The following is a 21,571-nucleotide window of genomic DNA, read 5'->3' on the forward strand; positions in this document are numbered from 1 at the left end:
GTGCGCTAGATATTTCACAGTCAGCCCTAGAAAAGGCTGGATTTCTTTGGTTACTCTATGCATTATCATCTCTTTCAATGGTTAACTATATCAATTCGATCGCCTTAATGAACGAAGGAACCTCGACAATACATGTCGATAAAGTGCAAAACAGACACTTTTCTAACCATTATACTGTCAGTCAAGTGTTACAACATGCACGTTCTCGTGGGCATAACGCAACACTTACGTACTTTGTATCTCGGCACGTGGAACATGTAAGGCCTGAAATTGTGAGGGTTAAAATGTAAAAAATAATGCTGCGTTAAGTGTGACCATGACAGACCAGACCATGATGTTAGTAAAGCAACAACAGAAATAAGCAAACAACAATAAGACAGTGCAAGATAGGTAAGCATGTAAGGCATGCAATATAATAGAGCCCCTTCAACAAGTCACCGCGCTCGTTTCGTTAAATTATAATGGAAGACGGGCATAGCTATCCCCGCCTGAGATACGTCTGTACTCACATCCAGGGGCGGGCCGCTTCTTGCAGGCCAGGTCATAAGGCTTGTAGGAGTCCGAAGCCTGCTTTCCGTACTGCGTCCTGTCCATGCTGGCCGCGGAGTCCTGTGCGGCTCCAGGAATGCCTCAATGGTCTTATCCCAGAGTTTGGCGTCAAAACGGCAGATACTGAAATACGCCGTTTCTATTCGCTTATCACTTTTTTTTTCACACTATACTAGTGTTCAATCGTGACAACTAGCTCTTTCACGTTTAACGTTTAGAGTGCCGTGTGATGCTTAGGAGGCAAGCTTTTACATTAACACTGTATACACCATATCGCAAAAACGAATTAACTTTTAGAAAAAGAAAATCAAGTATCGTCGAGAGTGGGCTCCAATGTATACACACTCAAAGTTAACCGTATACTACAATAACTACATTACGATATCGCCAAATTTCAATAAGAATACTCGATCCAATCCTCCAGCGGCACTTCGTTCATCCCAACGCAGAATGTCTTAGGTTGCAGCGTGGTTTGTGCATCACTAGGCTATTTGTCACACAATGTGTTCCCATGAGCAGCAGGTGAGCGTTCACAACCACCTCTCTCTCTCTCTCTCTCTCTCTCTCTCACACACACACACACACACACACACACACACACACACACACACACACACACGATATGTTAATCAACATATTATCAATCAAAGGAAGTAATGTTGCTGCACAGACTATACTCCTGACTTGCCCCGAGCTACACACAGAATCCTTCTCTGCCTTCTATGGCACTTTAGGTATAGAAGGATATAGGCATCGCTTTATTACTTCGCAAACAGAGGGGCCTCAAACACACTCGAGGCGGGTCCGCGTCACTTAATAATACTTGATAGGCTCTTGAACACGCGTTAAGAGATTCTGATCCACTTACACTACTTGTGATCTGACAGTTAATATCGTACCTCTGGCAACGTCCACGACCCTGACATCACGAAAGCCCTTCAAGCCTTCGAGTTGAGCTCTCAGTGTAAGCCCGCGAAGTTGGTTAGTGGTACGCTGGCCACTTAGATACGAGTATGTTTCTTGGCCCAGAAAGGAAACAGAAGGCAGTGCTATTTACAACTAGTGCCAGTGCTTTAGCTGTACTGGTCACTTCTTTTAGAATCATGTTAGTCTACTTCTGCCAGCGTAAGAATACTAGAGAGCTGGGTAGCGTAAGTCAAGTTGAGACTGGGAGAAGTACAGTGCCAGATTTTTTGTTTCCAACGTGTGTTACTACAGACAAATACAGCGGCATTAAATACTAAGGAACATAAATACATGTATCAAATAAATACTGCAGTATTACTTTCTTGTACAAAAACGATGAAGAAACAAGTTACAGACTGAGCAAGAACACATTAACAGAAGACACTCTTACGGGACCCAGATGTTCCTATCAGGGATGACTGGTATAGGTAAGTGGCGACCACTCCGCGTCCCGCACCACACCTGCGTACATGTGGACGCTGCAATCAGACAGTGCAATCTAATCTTACACATTTTTGTTAGATAGACAATCCTACGTAATGCAAGTGAAAGTAATGCAAGAGATACATTTCCTGAGAGGGTACAGTAATGATGTGTGTATAGCCCCGAGGAGGCGACAACCCGCCACATCAACATTACCCAGACTGCCTGAATAGAAAACAATATGTAATGTAAAATATTTCCTTGAAAAGTAGATGTTATTAAAATAAACGAGTGAAAAGTACATAAATTTTCTTTAAAGAATATAACAATATTATTCTAACCAAAGAAAAATAAGCAAAAGATATTTGTAAAGTTTGTTGTTTATCTCAACTGAAATTATACAGTAACGAAGTCAACAAAAATAAGGCTGCATGAGCTGGGAACATCATTAAGCATCCCCTCCCCACCTCTCTCTCTCTCTCTCTCTCTCTCTCTCGTGCACACACACACACACACACACACACACACACACACACACACACACACACACACACACACACACACACACACACAACTTCAAATAGTCTAAGGATCAATTGGTGAAAAGGCATGCAAAGATGAATACAGGAAGTCCTCAATCCCACAGAAAACTTCATGAAACAACACTGCAAAACGGCTATTAAAAACACACACAAAAAAAAAAAAAAAAAAAAAAAAAAACAAGACTGGAACTCCTAAACCGTCAACAAAATAACAACAGATGCTAAAGGACACGTAAGTGGAGATGTCGAGATAACCGGTTGTACAAAGTGCGTAATGTAATTTATAAAAAAAGAAAAATAAAGGCCAATAATATCAGTAACATCAGATCCTAACACTTAAGTGGGATAATTCAGACTGCGAATGACTTTTTACTGATGTATGACTGAAACAATCCATTAAGGTTGTTAGTGATTCAGTGTACTAAGAGCCAAGTTAGGCAACTGATGTTCAATAAAAATAATAAAAGCTGAGAGAGAGAGAGAGAGAGAGAGAGAGAGAGAGAGAGAGAGAGAGAGAGAGAGAGAGAGAGAGAGAGAGAGAGAGAGAGAGTGTGTGTGTAATTCACTGTTTGATCTGCTGCAGTCTCTGACGAGACAGCCAGATGTTACCCTACGGAACGAGCTCAGAGTTCATTATTTCCGATCTTCGGATAGGCCTGAGACCAGGCACACACACACCGGGACAACAAGGTCACAACTCCTCGATTTACATTCCGTACCTACTCACTGCTAGGTGAACAGGGGCTACACGTGAAAGGAGACACACCCAAATATCTCCACCCGGCCGGGGGAATCGAACTCCGGTCCTCTGGCTTGTGAAGCCAGCGCTCTAACCACTGAGCTACCGGGCCGTGTGTGTGTGTGTGTGTGTGTGTGTGTGTGTGTGTGTGTGTGTGTGTGTGTGTGTGTGTGTGTGTGTGTGTGTGTACTTACTGAATAATCATTGGTATCTACGAGACGGTATACAAAATTATAATTTATTTCTAATATGTGTCTGAGCCTGAACCAAACAGCCTGACGATCTCGCCCTTTCTGGCGCCAAAGTTAGAAATAAACAGTTGTTTTTCCGTCACAGTGAAGTGCTCCCCATCCTGTTTTGCCTCGATCCAATTAGTTCGATGTGTTCCGTCCTATAGCTTGGCTTATAATCATCTTGCCAACACACACACACACACACACACACACACACACACACACACACACACAAAGCCTTCACTTCCTTACATCTGTTTACACTCACCATGACAGCGTGCTTTTCTTCCCCATCCCTCCCTATTCTTTCGTGCTAATGACTTGTGAGTCTTATCTTATCGATGTCAATGAACATAAACACCACATGTAGAAATTCACCACTACAAATACCAAGTGCCACGACAAAGTGTACCTTACTGAGTAACAATCAGGAAGGAAGCAGTATGCTGGTATATTGTTTATATACCATAATGAACTTCATTACAATTAATACAGTGATTTTCATTAAGTGTTGATTAATATACGATAAATATGTATTGATATATAGATACAAGAATTTGGTGAAGCTTGCACAAAGTAAATAGAAGAAATAGAAAAATTACATATGACAGGTGGAATGGTTCATGGTCAGCAGTAGAGGTGACACCCCGATAAAAGCATGACACGCTACCACAGATATATATATATATATATATATATATATATATATATATATATATATATATATATATATATATATATATATATATATATATATATATATATATATATATATATATGCCTCGTACGAATAGAATCTCACAGTGAATTTCGGATGTACAGTACTCTTATTAGTCTCCCATCAAGGTAAGGGAGCGCCGATACACATTAAGTTTACTTCTGGGTGTGTAACCAATCCACAAAGAAGAAGATAGCAGTATGATGTTCTCAAACAATTAAATAGATAATATATAAAGGAAATAAATAAATAAAATTCTTGTATGATTAATTTTGTTCACTCTGGATATTTTGGAATCTTATTGACCTTGAATGTACAGTAGATAAGAGCATGTAGTACACTTCACACATATCATGCATCTTATCTTATAACGTGTTCCTCTGCATTACCTCTCCCAACACAGCAATCACAGCGACTCATAAGACACAATTTCGACAAAACTTCCGAGGCGTGTAGGGGCAGCTCTCAAGGATTTGCAGAGGACTATACTGCATCTCAGCGGAACTTTTATATTGCATCATGCATAACTTAAAGAAGAAAATACACGATTGAAAGACTTGTAATAACTAGACTGCAAAAATAAATAAATAAATAGGCTAATCAAATAATCAATCAATCCATCAATAAAATTCACAGTTGTTCAGTATATGACTTCAAAAATTGTAAGTACTTTTACGTTAATGGTGTTTAGGAGGCAAGGGGTCTTTGTTTCACAGATTACACACATTATTTAAGTTAGTTTGATACTGTCTTTTTGTAATCGCAGTTAACCCCTTCAGTACCATGACGCGTTGTCATATTTATTCTGCTTACCATTTGGTGATTTTATACAGCCGCAGAAACTTATATATGTGGCGATTAAAATAGTGAAAACTCTGGCTATTAATCTTCTGATCCCCATAGACACTTCCTGATGTCGATACAATTGTCTAATAATTTCCAAAACCCATGGTAAAAAAAAACGTTCCAGTATTGAAGGAGTTAAGATTTACGTAAACATTCAAATCCTTCGCAAAACCAAGTTCTATAAATCCTATGTGAAAAAAAACAAAACAATTCCAGATTAACCGAGTAGCAAAAGTAAGACGATAACTATATAGCGAACAACGGACCAAAATCAAACATTATACAACCTTAACCAAGAGAAATGTTTTGATACCTCATGAACACCAACTGTTTCTCCCACCCTAAGAAAGACGTAAAGGGTTCATAGAGACCGATCTGTGCACGCAAGGCTGAGACCCGTCACACGTCACACATGCCACCCCCTCACCCAGTGCAGACAGTAACAGCTCACAGCCAGGGAAAAACACTTCGCACCAATAATAGATCTACCTGTCTGTGGCGAGCAGCAGGTGTGTGTGTGTGTGTGTGTGTGTGTGTGTGTGTGTGTGTGTGTGTGTGTGTGTGTGTGTGTGTGTGTGTGTGTGTGTGTGTTAAACTTTCATGATACCAAACAAAATAACAAAACAAACATCGTGCAAAACATCATCCTAGAAACATCAATCCCTTCATCCTTACAACGGTAACCAACACCAATCATGTGCAGGAAATTACATTAAAACTTTCAAAATCTCTCTCTCTCTCTCTCTCTCTCTCTCTCTCTCTCTCTCTCTCTCTCTCTCTCACACACACACACACACACACACACACACACACGCCTTTACTAACGTTAACGCGCCAAGTTCACAAAATCTTATCTAGCTTCATTTGGTTCAGCCTCTCCCTCGACGCCAGGAACTACATCTTAACTAAATCTTAACATAAGCATTGCGTGTTTACGAGCACTCAGTCGCCGTGTGTGCTCTATAAATTCTTGAGTTTTTCACACACACACACACACACACACACACACACACACACACACACACACACACACACACACACACACACACAAGAAAAAACAAATTCAGTCGTCGGAAGCAAACATTAATTTAAATTGTACAATCTCTCTCTCTCTCTCTCTCTCTCTCTCTCTCTCTCTCTCTCTCTGTCGTTTCCGTGTACGCACAAATAGCAGGCAGGCTTTTTGGCAGCTCCAGCTTAGTTGTCATTGGCTGAGCAACAAGGTAAACATTTACTTCTTTTTTTTTTAATTCGTTCACTTTCACCGTACTCCACCATCCATGATCAGGTGCTTTGAATAATAGCAAAACAAGTGTCCATTTCTCACAGTTTACAACAATATTTTACTTATGTGCTGGATCACCAGTCATTAAGAGTGACTGAGTAATATGACATGCGCAATATTCCTATCAAAGAATGCACCAAGTGTTGTAATGGTTCCTCTATAGCTCTTTACGCTATGGAAGTTGAATACCATAAAAGTACCAAATGGAGTCACAGGTAGCTCTTTCCTATAGTATAAAATGTACATAATAACAATAAAGCATTAGAAAATATGGGAAGCTACATGAAACCATCAGGCCTACCCTATACACTGTAGCCTACCTGTATAGCAACGTATGATATAAACTATACCAGCAAAATGGACTCCTAACGGGGCAGCGTCAAGCAGGCAAAACACTCACTAGTTAACTTCGCCATTCTCTTTCAATATGACCTCCCAAAACATGTCAAACTGAGTGCGATATTGACGGTAGCTATTCATATTCCTACAGCAACAGCAACTGACGAAGCCCAAGAGTAAGTTGAGGATCACGAGTGTTGCTGTGGCCTACTGAGGACTCCCTTATTTAACCAGCTTTCCTATTATGTCAACAGTCGCAAGGCAGCATGTCTCCAACGGGTTCACTTTCATAAACAGTCATCAGGCGAGGTATCGAATATCTCTCTCTCTCTCTCTCTCTCTCTCTCTCTCTCTCTCTCTCTCTCTCTCTCTCTCAATAACCACTTTTACACACACACACACACACACACACACACACACACACACACACACACACACACACACACACACACACAATATCCTGCCATCAAGAACAAAACGATGGAGCGGCAAGGTTACACAGCAATTTGATGAAGGTTCACAGCTAAAGAGCTTTACAATGAACGTCTTTCAAATACAACAAACTCCTGCAGCAATAGAGGCTCACAATACTAGCATGTATTCATAAACATTCTTCGGATTGCCTGAGAAAACAGACAACTTCAAAAACTTTACACGCACCTGCCTCTGCCACACACACTATACACACATCATGACAAACAGTAAGATGACCACGTGCATCTAACTTTTTTCTTTGGTATTAAACATTGCCTTATAGTTCGCAGCTGATTGAAGGAACAGTGCGTGCGACAAGGGCACAAGGCAACCACCATAGCCAATGACGTCACTACAGTGTAAACAGAGAGGCTGCGGCATCCCACTTAAAAAAAAATATGCGGCGCCATTGTGTATTGTGTGTGACGAAAAAAAACGAAGAGTTCCTGCTGCAGCTGTGATTTAGACAGGAAGGAGAGAAGAATAGAGGGAGGGAAGCAGAGAGAAACAGGAGAAGAGGAAGTATGAACAGAGCAATAAACTAAATTTGGGAGGCAGACGCAATTACAGAGAAGACCTTGAGAAACACTCCAGATGCCTCTTAGAGAGAGAGAGAGAGAGAGAGAGAGAGAGAGAGAGAGAGAGAGAGAGAGAGAGAGAGAGAGGGGACGACTTCACTCACCACTACAATAAACAATCAGCAACCAAAAGAAACACTCATTTCCTCACGGCAGAGCTGGGAAAAAGAGAAAACACTTCCTAACATTGCGAAAGCATGAACTTAACTGCGCGGATAAAGAATGAGGCAATGAATCATAAATCTTTTTAATTATCATGTTCTCATTTTCTGATGTCACAAGCTGCTCAGGACATGATGAACGTGCTGTGCTGACTTCTTGAAAAAAAAAAAACTTTCCCTCTGTTTTTAATTGGTAATGACTTACTTAACGCATGGTATCATTTCATATATAAACTTTATCCTATTTCATATTCAGTTACGCAACATCAAGAAGGAAAATCAATGCATGAATAAATAAAAACATACAAACTTTCTGTCATTCGAAAGTTCTGCGATCGACAACCAATCAGATACCTTGCTATGATATTTACCTTACCTCCAGTTACAAGCTTTGGGTGCCACATTAATTCATCCAATCTACGTACTATTAAACCATTTATACCGGGAAACGAATTAAATGACGCTCCAGGGGAAAAAAAATTCTAAGATAAAAAGAATTGTATGATACTAAGTGGCGTGTGTCCTCATCCAGGTAACAATAACAGCAGCCTCAGCCTGAATGTCACTATTTAATCTCTAAGTCCCACGACCGCTGCAAAGTTAGTGTTTCCTTTAACGACTTTCAAGCACTATCTATCTAACACACACACACACACACACACGAGAGAGAGAGAGAGAGAGAGAGAGAGAGAGAGAGAGAGAGAGAGAGAGAGAGAGAGAGAGAGAGAGAGAGAGAGAGAGAGAGAGAGAGAGAGAGAGAGAGAGAGAGAGAGAGAGTGTGTGTGTGTGTGTGTGTGTGTGTGTGTGTGTGTGTGTGTGTGTGTGTGTGTGTGTGTGTGTGTGTGTGTGTGTGTGTGTGTGTGAACAAATAAAATATCGAAAAGGAACACCAACATTCTCAGGTTTTGTTTCAGACAACGTAAAATAATGTAAGTAAAGTACAGAAAGCGTAGAACTCCCCTCAGATTCTGTCTCAACACGAAGGCCCACGTCACCCACACTATAGATGACACCTACTCGTCCACCCACCCACCCACCATCTCTCTCTCTCTCTCTCTCTCTTTCCACACTCACATAGGTAATAAAGATAGGAAAAAAGAAAGAAAGAAAGAAAGTGCTTGTGAGGGAACTACAGCATAGACAGTCATTGTTGTTCGAGCCTAACTCACAACCAATTACAAGGGTGCTTATGACATAGGTAATTAAGGCCGCGCCATCAGGGAGGTTGGGAATTAGCTGTCTCTGCTGCTTCTCACCACTCGTCCACCTTGACACACACCACTGGGATCACCGGAGGCTGTCAGTTATTGTTTCGCCTGATTAATCCCAGTATACTATCCTTCATGTATAGTGCCCATGACAGGTCGAGTGTTCAATGGTTCATTAATCTCTCTCTCTCTCTCTCTCTCTCGGGAAGTCCTTTCAAGAATCCACAAGACTACCAGCTGAGACGAGGCGAAATATGATGAAAATCCGAAATCGACCTCTATTTTATCGTTGTTGTCACATGCAATAGACTCGTGTTCCTGTATAGTCATTCCGATTCGGTACACTACACAACACATGACCACACACAAGATCACGTCAGATCCCGTACCATCACCTGACTGATTGAGCAAATTAATGTATAGGCGCTCACCACCACTCTTACAAAATAAAATTAAATATAAAATAGGTTCATACACTATAACCAAAACGTATTTGTGACCCATGGATTACTGCTTGTGTTTCCCCAACATCACCTTTAAAAACAGTCCTACAGTCTTAAGCAATGGACACCAACACAATATATATATATATATATATATATATATATATATATATATATATATATATATATATATATATATATATATATATAATTTTTCTTTGTCATGTCTTACATCATTGCACCTACAAGCTGCCTTTGAGGCGTTTAATTCCCAAGTGAAGCAAACCCATTCAGGATTCACGTCGTCTAAAACCACATATAGTTTATTACATCGAAAATCTATATCCATCGGATAAATTTTACAATATTTTGCACAATTTTCGCAAGGATATAAAAATCACATCTGAAGCTAGAACGGCCACTCAAAATTAGCTACACATCCAACATGGAATACAAGGTTAAGAACTGACCATGTTTGTGAGTTTTGAGTTACCGCCAATGCCCTGAAGTCTTTTCTCTCTTTTGTTAATTATCTTTTCATTAGAATGACAATGAAGCAAAGACAAGCAGCGACGAGATCTGCACAACTCAAGAGACGCCATGAACGCCAGCAGGAGGTGACGACCCTCAAGGGAACGAAACAGTCATGCTGTTGAAGCCAAAATGAGACTAAGTTACGGGCACACTTGGCAGTTGAGCAAGAAGGTGCCGGTGCCAGGCAGTTCAAGATGAGAGCCGGGAGAACACCATCAGCGCAACCCACGCTCACCCACCGTGTGATGAGGGGCAAGGCTATACACGGCCACTCACTGTTCAGCCACATGTACATCATGGGAGCAGCAATTCAGTTAGAGACAGGCCAGCGCATTCAATCCTGTCCTTAACAGTATACCTGGACACTGTTGCTACAAGTACTAAGACTGATGGGTGCTACGCGGGAGCTCGCGTTCACACACACACACACACACACACACACACACACACACACACACACACACACACACACACACACACACACACGACTCACAATCGAGAGGCCCGGGTTCGAATCCCGGCGCGGCGAGGCAAATGGGCAAGCCTCTTAATGTGTAGCCCCTGTTCACCTAGCAGTAAATAGGTACGGGATGTAACTCGAGGGGTTGTGGCCTCGCTTTTCCGGTGTGTGGAGTGTGTTGTGGTCTCAGTCCTACCCGAAGATCGGTCTATGAGGTCTGAGCTCGCTCCGTAATGGGGAAGACTGGTTGGGTGACCAGCAGACGACGACCGAGGTGAGGTGAATTACACACACACACACACACACACACACACACACACACACACACACACACACACACACACACACACACACACACACACAGGTTACATTACACAGTGTATCCCATATACCTTCACAACAACTGGATAGTGGAGCCCGGGAACATAGATAAGTGTGTGTGTGTGTGTGTGTGTGTGTGTGTGTGTGTGTGTGTGTGTGTGTGTGTGTGTGTGTGTGTGTGTGTGTGAGAAACTTTTACGACTACAAGATCATTACAATATAAAAAAAAATAAAGACAAGTAAATAGAACATTAACAATTGAAATGAGCTTAATTTCATCAAATCATTTATTTAAACATTGCCATTATATTTCTAAGCATGTATCAGGAAGTGAAAAATGGGTTACAAAAATAATATTTCAAACAAGTACTCAAGTAAAATATAAAAAAAATAGTGAATGAATGGAGAAACTAAACGATACAATGAACATTAGATTAAACAGATGAATTTCGTAATTTCCCCATCTAAATACGAATTAAGCATTCCTCCCTCGCCACCACCACACACACTACACTAGAGCAATGACCCAGAGCGGAGGGCACAGCAGGAACAGCAGCAGCAGCAGCAGTAGGCAAGTGTCAAGGCACCTCACGGTATGACCACTTTCTCCCTTCTCTGGCCTACACACCTGTTGCCACTTGCCTTGACACCTGCCACCACCACGTGTTTGTCTCACCTGTGGATTACGCCCCCACATCCATACACACCTGTTGCGCTCCCGCGGGTAAGTTGTTTACTATGTTTTCATGTGTGTTGCAGGTTTCCCTAACGGTGTGAGTGTGTACATTAAGGGTGGGCGTGGTTGTTGTGGTTGTTTTCAGGGTGAATGAGTTCTGCCGCGCGCCCAAAGTGTTGCTGGCTGCCGCTGCCGCTGTGTTGACTGGTGGTGGTTCTATGTTAATTTTAACGGTGGTCATGTTCGTTGTGTGTAAGATGTTGCAGACAATATTGCAGTTTGGCTACTACTTTTCTTGAGTTTGAGCCCTAAACTCCATCAGCTATTTTTCTAAAACTAAACAAAAATCCAATAGAAAAAAAAGGTAAAACAGCATTCACAATGCACAACCGTAATAATTAACCTACAAATTAGTGAGAAAAGAGATCGAACAATATGCAATACTCGATACCGACACACCACGACCATTTCTGGAGAACTGCAATACCAGTTTCAGACGACACGCGCCTGCTTCGCCCGCCCCACCATGACGTCTCCTCGACACGTGACACCCTCCCTCCCTCCCTCCTTCTCCCTCTGGCACCTCCCCTCGACACCTGTTCTTTTTTATGCTTCTGAGTAAAGCCGTCAGGTGACAGTGCGTTCCGAAATAGCCGTGACTCGCTTCTTCCCTCATTGTAGGTACATACGGGTATACCTCGTTTCCTTCCTCCTTCACTGGCCTTGCACAGCTGTCTCCTCTTGTACGTACTGTCTCGTTTTGCAATCTTCACCTACTGTAGGAGTGTGGCTCAACGCTACACTCCTATATTTTTCAATCGATCATATTTATTATCTTTATACCATCTCCACACCCATCGCTTTGCCTGTTTGTATGTGCGAGTAAGTATGCTTGTTTGCTCACCATTACTTCTGCCACCCACCCACCCACTCGTCTCTCTCTTTCTCGTTTCTATATAGGCACTCATGTGTGTGCTTATTCTCTCTTGCATTCCATAAAGGGATCTGTCTCACTTGAGCTTCATTACACGATCCCATCACAAACACTCCTCCTTTTCTTCCTCCTCAGTCTCTTCTTCCTTGCGCTACTATATTGCCTCGGGGGAGAGAGAGAGAGAGAGAGAGAGAGAGAGAGAGAGAGAGAGAGAGAGAGAGAGAGAGAGAGAGAGAGAGAGAGAGAGAGAGAGAGAGAGAGAGAGTGAGAGTGTGTGTGTGTGTGTGTGTGTGTGTGTGTGTGTGTGTGTGTGTGTGTGTGTGTGTGTGTGTGTGTGTGTGTGTGTGTGTGTGTGTGTGTGTGTGTGTGTGTGTGTGTGTGTGTGTGTGTTACTGGTAGAAGGAAGGCAGGCTAAAAGAATATAAAGTATGGAGGGAAGGCAGACGGTAAGAGGGAAGGAAGAAGGGAGAGAAATAACAAACTGCCTCACCCATATACGCCTCTGCAATACATCATGGTAATGGAAGCAGACAGGGATGATGGAGGGAGAGAAACACGAATGCAAGGGGAGGTGAACGAAAGGAAAGGAGAAAGGGGAAAGGAAAGACGGGAAGGAAACTATTAGACAAAAAAAAAAAAAAAATAAATAAATAAATAAATAAAATAAAAGAAATGGAATAAGGTATAAAGAAGGAAGAAAATAATTAGGTAAAAGAAGATAAAAACAGAACGTAACGCTGAAAAGTAGTTCTAATATATATAGATAGAACAAAATAATTATAACTAAAGCGAAAATGAATTAATATGGATTCGCGAAATAAAACTCTCACTCTCTCTCTCTCTCTCTCTCTCTCTCTCTCTCTGAGTATAAGGAGGGGTGAACGCACCAGGGAGTGCTCAGAGAGGTTTAGTAAAATGACCTTGGTTACATACACGCTCCTGCTTTAACTCTCTCTCTCTCTCTCTCTCTCTCTCTCTCTCTCTCTCTCTCTCTCTCTCAATACTGATACCGTGTAAGTAAAGGAATTATTCACTGTTGCTGCAGCGGATGACAGTGGTGGTGGTGGTGATGTAATGCTCAAGGTCTTGATGATGATGATGATGATGATGATGATGATGATGATGATGATAATAATGATAATAATAATAATAATAATAATAATAATAATAATAATAATAATAATAGAAATAATAATAATAACAATAATAAATAGAAATAATAATAATAAAAATAATAATAATGATAATAATAATAATAATGATAAACCAATTATGCATTATCTTAGAGTTGACTCCCTCCCCCACACCTTGAGACCAGTCTTTACTGCACTGCACACTGAGTGAAGGCAAAATCAAGATTCCGATTTACAATTGTGAAACTGCTGCAGACATTACTACTTTCACCACGTGGGTGTCTCAGCTTCTCTGAGGTGCTGTGATTCGATGGAAATAGAAAAAAAATAATAAAAGAATACCAAATATAAACAAAACAACAGCAATATTGCTGAGCTACAAACGTTTACAAAGAAAGAACAGAGGCAGGAAGACGTATTATTATCTAAGAACTGCTCAGCGGGATTGATGCAAGTGCCAACCACTGGCGCGCTCTTGTGATTCTACTGCTAATAAGCTTAAACCACTATGCACCGATGTCTCAGCAGTTTTTAGTAAAGTTAGTTATTCAGCAAAAACTCTCCTATTAACATTACGATTTATGTTATTTAAAGTCATATATATATATATATATATATATATATATATATATATATATATATATATATATATATATATATATATATACGTGTGTGATTCAAACGCACTACTTAAACATCATCCTACATATCATTTGATCCCCACGACCAACGAAACACAACAAGAAGCGCGTCACCTCGTACGCAGTCTACGATACCATTCCATGGGGTAACACAGGCAAGACTCCATGAACGCCTCTTTCCCATACCAAATATTACAAGTAATATTCGACAGTATACATCACTGTGTCTTTGCCAAGAGCTGGGGTACGGTAATAACCTTTGACCTCTGCCCTGCCGGATTGTCCCTTGCCGAGACAAGCCGATGAGTAGGGTCAGTTTGTCGGTAACGTTTCATACGTCCGCATTGCATGATTTAGCACTGACGGACTGTGTAGGTGACAGGCCTCAGTCCAGCCTTACCAAATACTTGCTCAAACAGAGATACCTATATGATTCTGTTGAGGCACTTATAGTTAAACTAATTAATTAATTCGTCTCTTCAAATCATTATTTTAAGTCCATGCTCATATCTGTAAGAAAGGAGTCTGAAGTGACTTGAACATCTTGGTCATTGTACAGAAAAACCTTGGGCTCCAAGTTCCGCCTCCTCGTGTATCTTTCATGACTAAATGGACAATTCTTAGATGCTGGGATATGTCTAATATTTTTTTCTTTTAGTGTGTATACGACTATAAGTGGAGAGAGAGAGAGAGAGAGAGAGAGAGAGAGAGAGAGAGAGAGAGAGAGAGAGAGAGAGAGAGAGAGAGAGAGAGAGAGAGAGAGAGAGAGAGAGAGAGAGAGAGAGAGAGAGAGAGAGAGAGAGAGAGAGAGAGAGAGAGAGATGCATACATATACGTGATAAAAGGAAAATAGTGGCAAGTTCCAATTTCATCATTTTAACCTCTTCAGTACTGGAACGCAATTTTACCTTGAGTTTTGGGTGTGATTAGACGATTTTATTGACGTTAGGAAGGGTCTATGGAGGTCAGAAGATTGATGTCTAAAGTCTTTGCTATTTGAATCCTTACATAAGTTTTTGAAGCTGTAAAAAATCACCAAATGATAAATAAAATGAATATGGAGAATCGTCATGGTCCTCAAGAGGTTAAAGTAAATAAATCGCAAAACATCACATTCACCAAAATTCTATGACACGAGTTTTCTATATATCTAAATAACGCAAATGTATTATAGGTGAGTTTGACAGCAAAAAATAAATAAGTAAATAAAACATTTATTGCGTTGCACTTTTCTATTTCTTCAAGTCTGGTAATTTTTTGTTGGACACTTCTATACATAACAATTCAAAGTAACATCGTAATGTAAATTTCAAATATGGGATATATGTGAACTATACTATACATATAAAAAAAATCCCAAAGAGCCACATAAACCACTTTACGGGGCACACTTAATACAAGAAATCAAGAACACTTTTCATAACTATGTCAGATATAAAATTAGCTAAATATCAATATCCGGAGAGAATAGATATCTAAGCCTTTAAGCCTTTACATCTCTAACCTCTTGTGGAGAAGTTACCTCAAAACAGACCTTAACGAAAAAAAAAGTAGTTCCAGCTTAGCATATTCACTCTACTTTCCCCACATACCATACCACACGGATCATACGTCAACGCTTCCAGAGATCAAATTACAGCCACAACTACGGACGTTTGTGAATGCCGGTAGCCAACATAAATTCACGGCAACGGTTCCGTGTCTCGTCAAGTGAACAACAATGAATCACAATTATTAAAGGCATCATCCAAACTTGGCAACTCCCGCAATGCCAGCTGCCCAAACCGCCGCTGCAGACACGCTGGTACTGATACAATACTGTCACACTAGCACACACACCGAGAGGAAAAAAACAACACATACCACCAGTGATCCTGAAGACTGCCAATTACTTATCTTAAAACAACATATATTACAAAAAAAAAAATGTTAATCACAGCTGAGGGCGCCAGGTAAGAGGGCCGGCAGGTGGGGAAACAAGGCTGCCAGTGTATACAAACTTGGAGCGGATTAAAAACAAACGACGCTCTGCTGTGATAACACGCAAGCAAGAATCCCTAAGTCAGACAGCCATTTGCCATGCGGCGTCACATATCACACAGGAGGTGAACATGATACCGTGATAATCTAAAACACCACTTTGATATAAAATGGAAATAATACAATCAAATAGGAAAAAAAAAGCACCACAAAACATTACAGTCATTCCTTCTGCCCATACTTGTAATTAGATATATACATGATGATGATGATGATGATGATAGTAACCATCACTCCTATCAGATCTGACCGCCTCATCTTTGTTATGTGTCGAATTAATTGCCTTTCTCATATTCACTTGGTCAGTTGACGTAATAGATCAGATCAGATAATATTTCGGGGTATAAATTTGCAATGTTACCCCTGTATCCTTCTTCGTCTCTGTTTCCTTTGATTCGTAAGCGTGTGTGTGTGTGTGTGTGTGTGTGTGTGTGTGTGTGTGTGTGTGTGTGTGTGTGTGTGTGTGTGTGTGTGTGTGTTATTTTCTTGTTTTCCACAATTTCTCTATTTTCTCTGCATTCTGTATACAGTATATACGATAGTAAATAATAGCTACACTTCAGTATTTCACCTTGATGACTGTCTCACCTCCCTTGTTATTGCTGGTAAGATTACTATGCACCTGTCATTAACGAAGATCAAAATAATTTAATTTCTTTAGAGAACATAATATGCGTTATACATAAATTTTTTAGGGGGATATGGTTCTTAACAAAACCTACAAACAAAAGTAAGATTTCTTGATATTTCATCAATCTTTGTAAACGATGAACAGGAGCCTATCAACTGCAGAACAATGTTGACGTTCACAGTGAGATAATCAAAACATATATTAATGAAAACATTAAAATCAAAGCATGTTATGTGCATTTAGCAGCGATACAACTACGGCATCCATGGCTAGTCGCCCTCGCACCACTGCCTCAACTACCTGCGAATATCGCACCTGCACCACTTGCCTACTCCTCAGACGTTGGATAACACACACACACACACACACACACACACACACACACACACACACACACACACACACACACACACAAGAAAAAAATAAGAATACACATGAGAAAAAGAAGACACGGATTAACCTTCGTATGTGGTGCAAAACTAAAACTTGAGCTGTGAATGACAACAGCAAGGTGCACAGTATAATAGTGTATTTACAATGTGACATATGTGCGAGTGCCGTTCGGTACAATGATCGTTCAAGGGAACTCTTGGGGATACCACCCACCCATCCCCGCTGCCCCTCCACCCTCACACACACTCATAACCACATACGTATTTTATTTATTTTTTCTAAAGTAGGAGAGGAACAGGCCAAAGGGTAACAAAATTCTCGATTAGAAGAAAAAAGGGAAAACAAAGGCCCGTGCACTGAGGTGCAGTTCTCCAAATAGGTTCAAAAGAGTTAGCTAAAAGAATAGGATGTCTTGAAATCTCGCTCTTAAATGAGTTCAGGTTGTAGGGAGGTGGAAATACAAAAGTATGCAGGGAGTTCCGCAGTTTATCAGAGAAAGGGGTGAATGATTGAAAATAGTATTATAATAATAATAATAATAATAATAATAATAATAATAATAATAATAATAATAATAATAATAATAATTTTAGTAATAATAATAACAATAATAATAATGCAATGATATATGATGGTCTCTTGCAGCTTCCCTCATTTTCTTATATTCTTATGAATAAATTTGTTTATTCAAGTACTGGTGACGAGCATATTGTTTTTGTGTGCAAAATCATACGGTATGATTCTCTCTCTCTCTCTCTCTCTCTCTCTCTCAGAACCAAATCAGTGTACGTAGCACCACACAGTGCTACAGCAACACTACACACCCCACTCTCCACCTCCACCGGTCTTGGCATCGCAGGATGACAGTCTCCACCCCCAGCCCATTTCCGTGTTTACTCTCGCCTAAATATTTTAGGAGGGTCACGGAGGAAACGAAAGATGTTGGTGAGTGGAAAGGAATGGAGAGGAAGGGGAGGAGGCGGGGAAGGCGGAAAAGAACTGTCAACACAGATCCCAAATCCTTTCCTTCCTCCCTCTCTTACCTGTCATCCTATTCCACCTCACCGCCCTCATGTTTGCACCAACTGAGCTCTCTCTCTCTCTCTCTCTCTCTCTCTCTCTCTCTCTCTCTCTCTCTCAAAGAATGAGTAATTTCTCTGTTGGCAAAGATCCGATGGTAAAGCAGAAACGTTTAAAGTTCCGTTTTATGTTGTATAATGCGTGTGTGTGTGTGTGTATATATATATATATATATATATATATATATATATATATATATATATATATATATATATATATATATATATATATATATATATATATATACACACACACACACACACACACACACTGAAGTTATATACACTTTTTTTCGTGGACTGAGTTCGCACTTTCACCACTACGGTTATTTTCTTTTCATTTACGCTGACCACTGCACGATGGATAGGGCATGGCACTCCTCACTCATTTTTCGCTGTCAGTGTCACGTTACCACTGTCATTCGACGTCCACTACACGGAGTTATCAGCCTCACCATTCGCAAAGCGCCCGCTATCACTCGACTATTTCACTTTAACCATCACGTAACTACATCGTGACAAGACGTCAACAGGTCACTGTAGACATCAGGCTGTCACCACAACATTACTGTCACCAACACTATCACACCACCACCAAAAGTGAGTGAGGTTCACCATCAGCTCACTATCCGATGACTGGCGGTGTGCCGATGTTCTCCCTGTCCCACCACAACCCCGACTGAGACTCCTCCTCCACATCCACCACCACCACCATCCAACCTCCCACTACCACACCTCCTCCCACCAGCCTTCCCTATCGCCTCACCACCACCATTCCAGCTCCACCCCCCTCCACTACCTACCTACCTACTTATCTTGCCTTCCGACCCATTCACTTCTTAATAACACCGCCCTTCCTGCACACCACAAGCACCACCCTTCATCACCTACTCAGCCCAGCACCACTACTACCACTACATTCCACTACCATTCACGGTTTTCTCTGGTGCCACAGCCGCTATCCACGCTTAGCTCTACCCATCACCACCACTTTCCCTTCCACTAGTGCCACCGCCTCCACTACCCCTCCCATCCCGCCACACCCTACCTTTCACCACCCGCTCGTCCCACCTCCAGTTTTCCACCATCATCATTTTATCTACTGCCATCAAAACATCAACACCACCGGCATGTATTCATCTCGCCACTATAATTTACCACCACTAGAAACACTTCCCAACACCCACAGTCATCTCACCATATACTGCTTCTACAACAAAGCCAAGTAGGGGGAATGATATAAAAAAGATGGGATGGGATGGGCTGACGAGAATGGGTAGAGAATGGGTGGCACTGAGAGGGAAGGAGGTAGATGTTGGGGAGGGGGGGGACAAATATAGCACTGACTAACCAATTCTCCCCCCACCAACCCCTCCTCTCTTACACACACACACTTGACAGAAGTTGCTCAAAGGGAACACACTGCAACATATCTTTTGGGCTAGCTCAAAATAAATAGCTATGTAGGGTTTTCAGTATAACACTTTACCAGCTTCAGCCTAGCAATACTTTACTATGAAAAGACCTTTCACTCATAAAATATAAACCATTGCTATGATAAATATAGGCATATGCAAAATGGTCTTCTCTCATCACCAACACTGCACAGGTACTCACCACCCACTGGGAAGCACCACACACACACCTGGATTTGTTAATGAATGCTGTCTTACCTGTGGAATAAGAAAAATATACTATTATCTATCTTTATTTACCTTTGGCATTTGTGTGTGTGTGTGTGTGTGTGTGTGTGTGTGTGTGTGTGTGTGTGTGTGTGTGTGTGTGTGTGTGTGTGTTGTTTCTGCTTCATACATAGATAGTCCACTCCTCTCCCTTTGCTTCACACTAGCCACACCCTCATCATTTCCTGAGAGAAGACCTTATCAACTTCCCTACCACTATATTTCTTCCTCCCTTTTATCCTCTTACACCAACACCCAATCTCTTACTCTTCTCTCCCTTACTTCATTCCTACCTTTGTCTCTTTCACTGTTCTTCTCTTACTTTCATTTTTTCTACTTTCCCTTTCTTTCAACTAATGAAATAGATCACTATTGCTCTAATCTAGAAGTGTACGTTTATGGGGAGTCTTTACGTTCATTTTCATCAGACAGCATATTCTTCTATGGAAGTAAGAATAGAAAAAATGTGTAAGTAAAATTATTTCATAGTCCTATTCAGCAAAATGATTTCATACAACATAGCTATGAATTAAGGTTAATTTCATAATATTTATGTTTCCTACGGAGCATACATAATGTGAGAATGCTCTAATTTCAAAATAGATTTTTGTAACAGTTAAAAATATTACCAAAATATTACTGATTAGCACAATATATTCAGTTATGCATTTCATGGTAGGGATCAATATGTATGGTGTAATTTGCTCAATATCTGACCAAGAATATAAATTACATCAGTGCGTGATCACATTATGATGTGCTTAAGGATCTTTAGCAAATTTCAATGCCATTCAGCTTCCAGCATAACTAAAATTGACACTATGTTGCAGTTAGATAATAATTTTACTATTACTGTAAAAAAAAAAGGGTTAGATAAAACTCAAATACTATAATCCATTGCAAATATCTGGATAACAAATTAAGATTTGGCATGTTTAAAAGTATACTGTTAATTCACTAATGTGATCCATATGGTATCTGATGATAGTGATGTACATATGATTAATTTCATAAAGAATCAAGATGATTATCTTTCCATAATAACACATACTAAAAATCTGATACTGAAAGGACATTTGTGACATGACAAAAGAAGCACTGCTTCCTCAAAAAACATAAGCAAAAACAAAATAAATAAGTTACATCCCTTTACTGTAAAGTTGGTCATAAGAATTTACACGAAATTCCAATGTCCATAGATTTGATATTGTAATCTGCTTTTTTGGTGTTCAAAATATTTAGCTTGCCTCACAAAAATATAGTAGTAGTAGTAGTAGTAGTTCCTTGAATCATGCCCTGCTCACCTAACATTAGTGTTGGATAGTAGGGTAACATGTAAATCAAACAATGAGGCTCATTTATTTACTAGACTTTTCATACATTCTTTCAGTAATCAGAAATCTGCCCACAGTGATTTGTGGATGGGTGCGGAGACCCGCTGACAGGACTGAGAAGGGTAGTAATGATACATGTGAGGGTTTTGGATGACAGTGCCATATGGGAGCGCGGGCAACAGGCAATGATAGGGTGGGTGACAAGGTCG

General features: G+C 40.6%; 2 protein-coding genes across 6 annotated transcripts in view; both read right to left on the reverse strand.

Annotated features, from left to right (window-relative positions):
* Positions 1-18,991, reverse strand: part of LOC123504634 — a 26,535-nt gene extending 7,544 nt beyond the window's left edge. The window contains exon 1 of one of the 2 annotated variants that reach the window (XM_045255346.1): positions 18,973-18,991. The gene's annotated coding sequence lies outside the window, so the exon portion shown is untranslated. Of the gene's footprint in view, positions 1-2,405; positions 2,436-18,972 lie in introns of those variants that run through there. The other variant, XM_045255347.1, reaches the window with a different exon arrangement.
* The window catches only part of LOC123504632 (paxillin-like), a 93,763-nt gene that overhangs the window by 71,894 nt on the left and 298 nt on the right, over positions 1-21,571 (reverse strand). Inside the window, exons 1-2 of one of the 4 annotated variants that reach the window (XM_045255336.1) lie at positions 18,962-19,056; positions 510-672 (exon numbers count right to left, since the gene is read on the reverse strand). The exons of 1 other annotated variant lie outside the window; for it this stretch is intronic. In XM_045255336.1, coding sequence (XP_045111271.1) covers positions 510-594 — 85 coding nt within the window. In that variant the 5' untranslated portion in view covers positions 595-672; positions 18,962-19,056. Of the gene's footprint in view, positions 1-509; positions 809-18,961; positions 19,057-21,571 lie in introns of those variants that run through there. 2 more of the 4 variants (XM_045255335.1, XM_045255334.1) reach the window with 2 other exon arrangements.

Source organism: Portunus trituberculatus, chromosome 16 (assembly GCF_017591435.1).
Source record: "Portunus trituberculatus isolate SZX2019 chromosome 16, ASM1759143v1, whole genome shotgun sequence".
NCBI lineage: Eukaryota > Metazoa > Arthropoda > Malacostraca > Decapoda > Portunidae > Portunus > Portunus trituberculatus.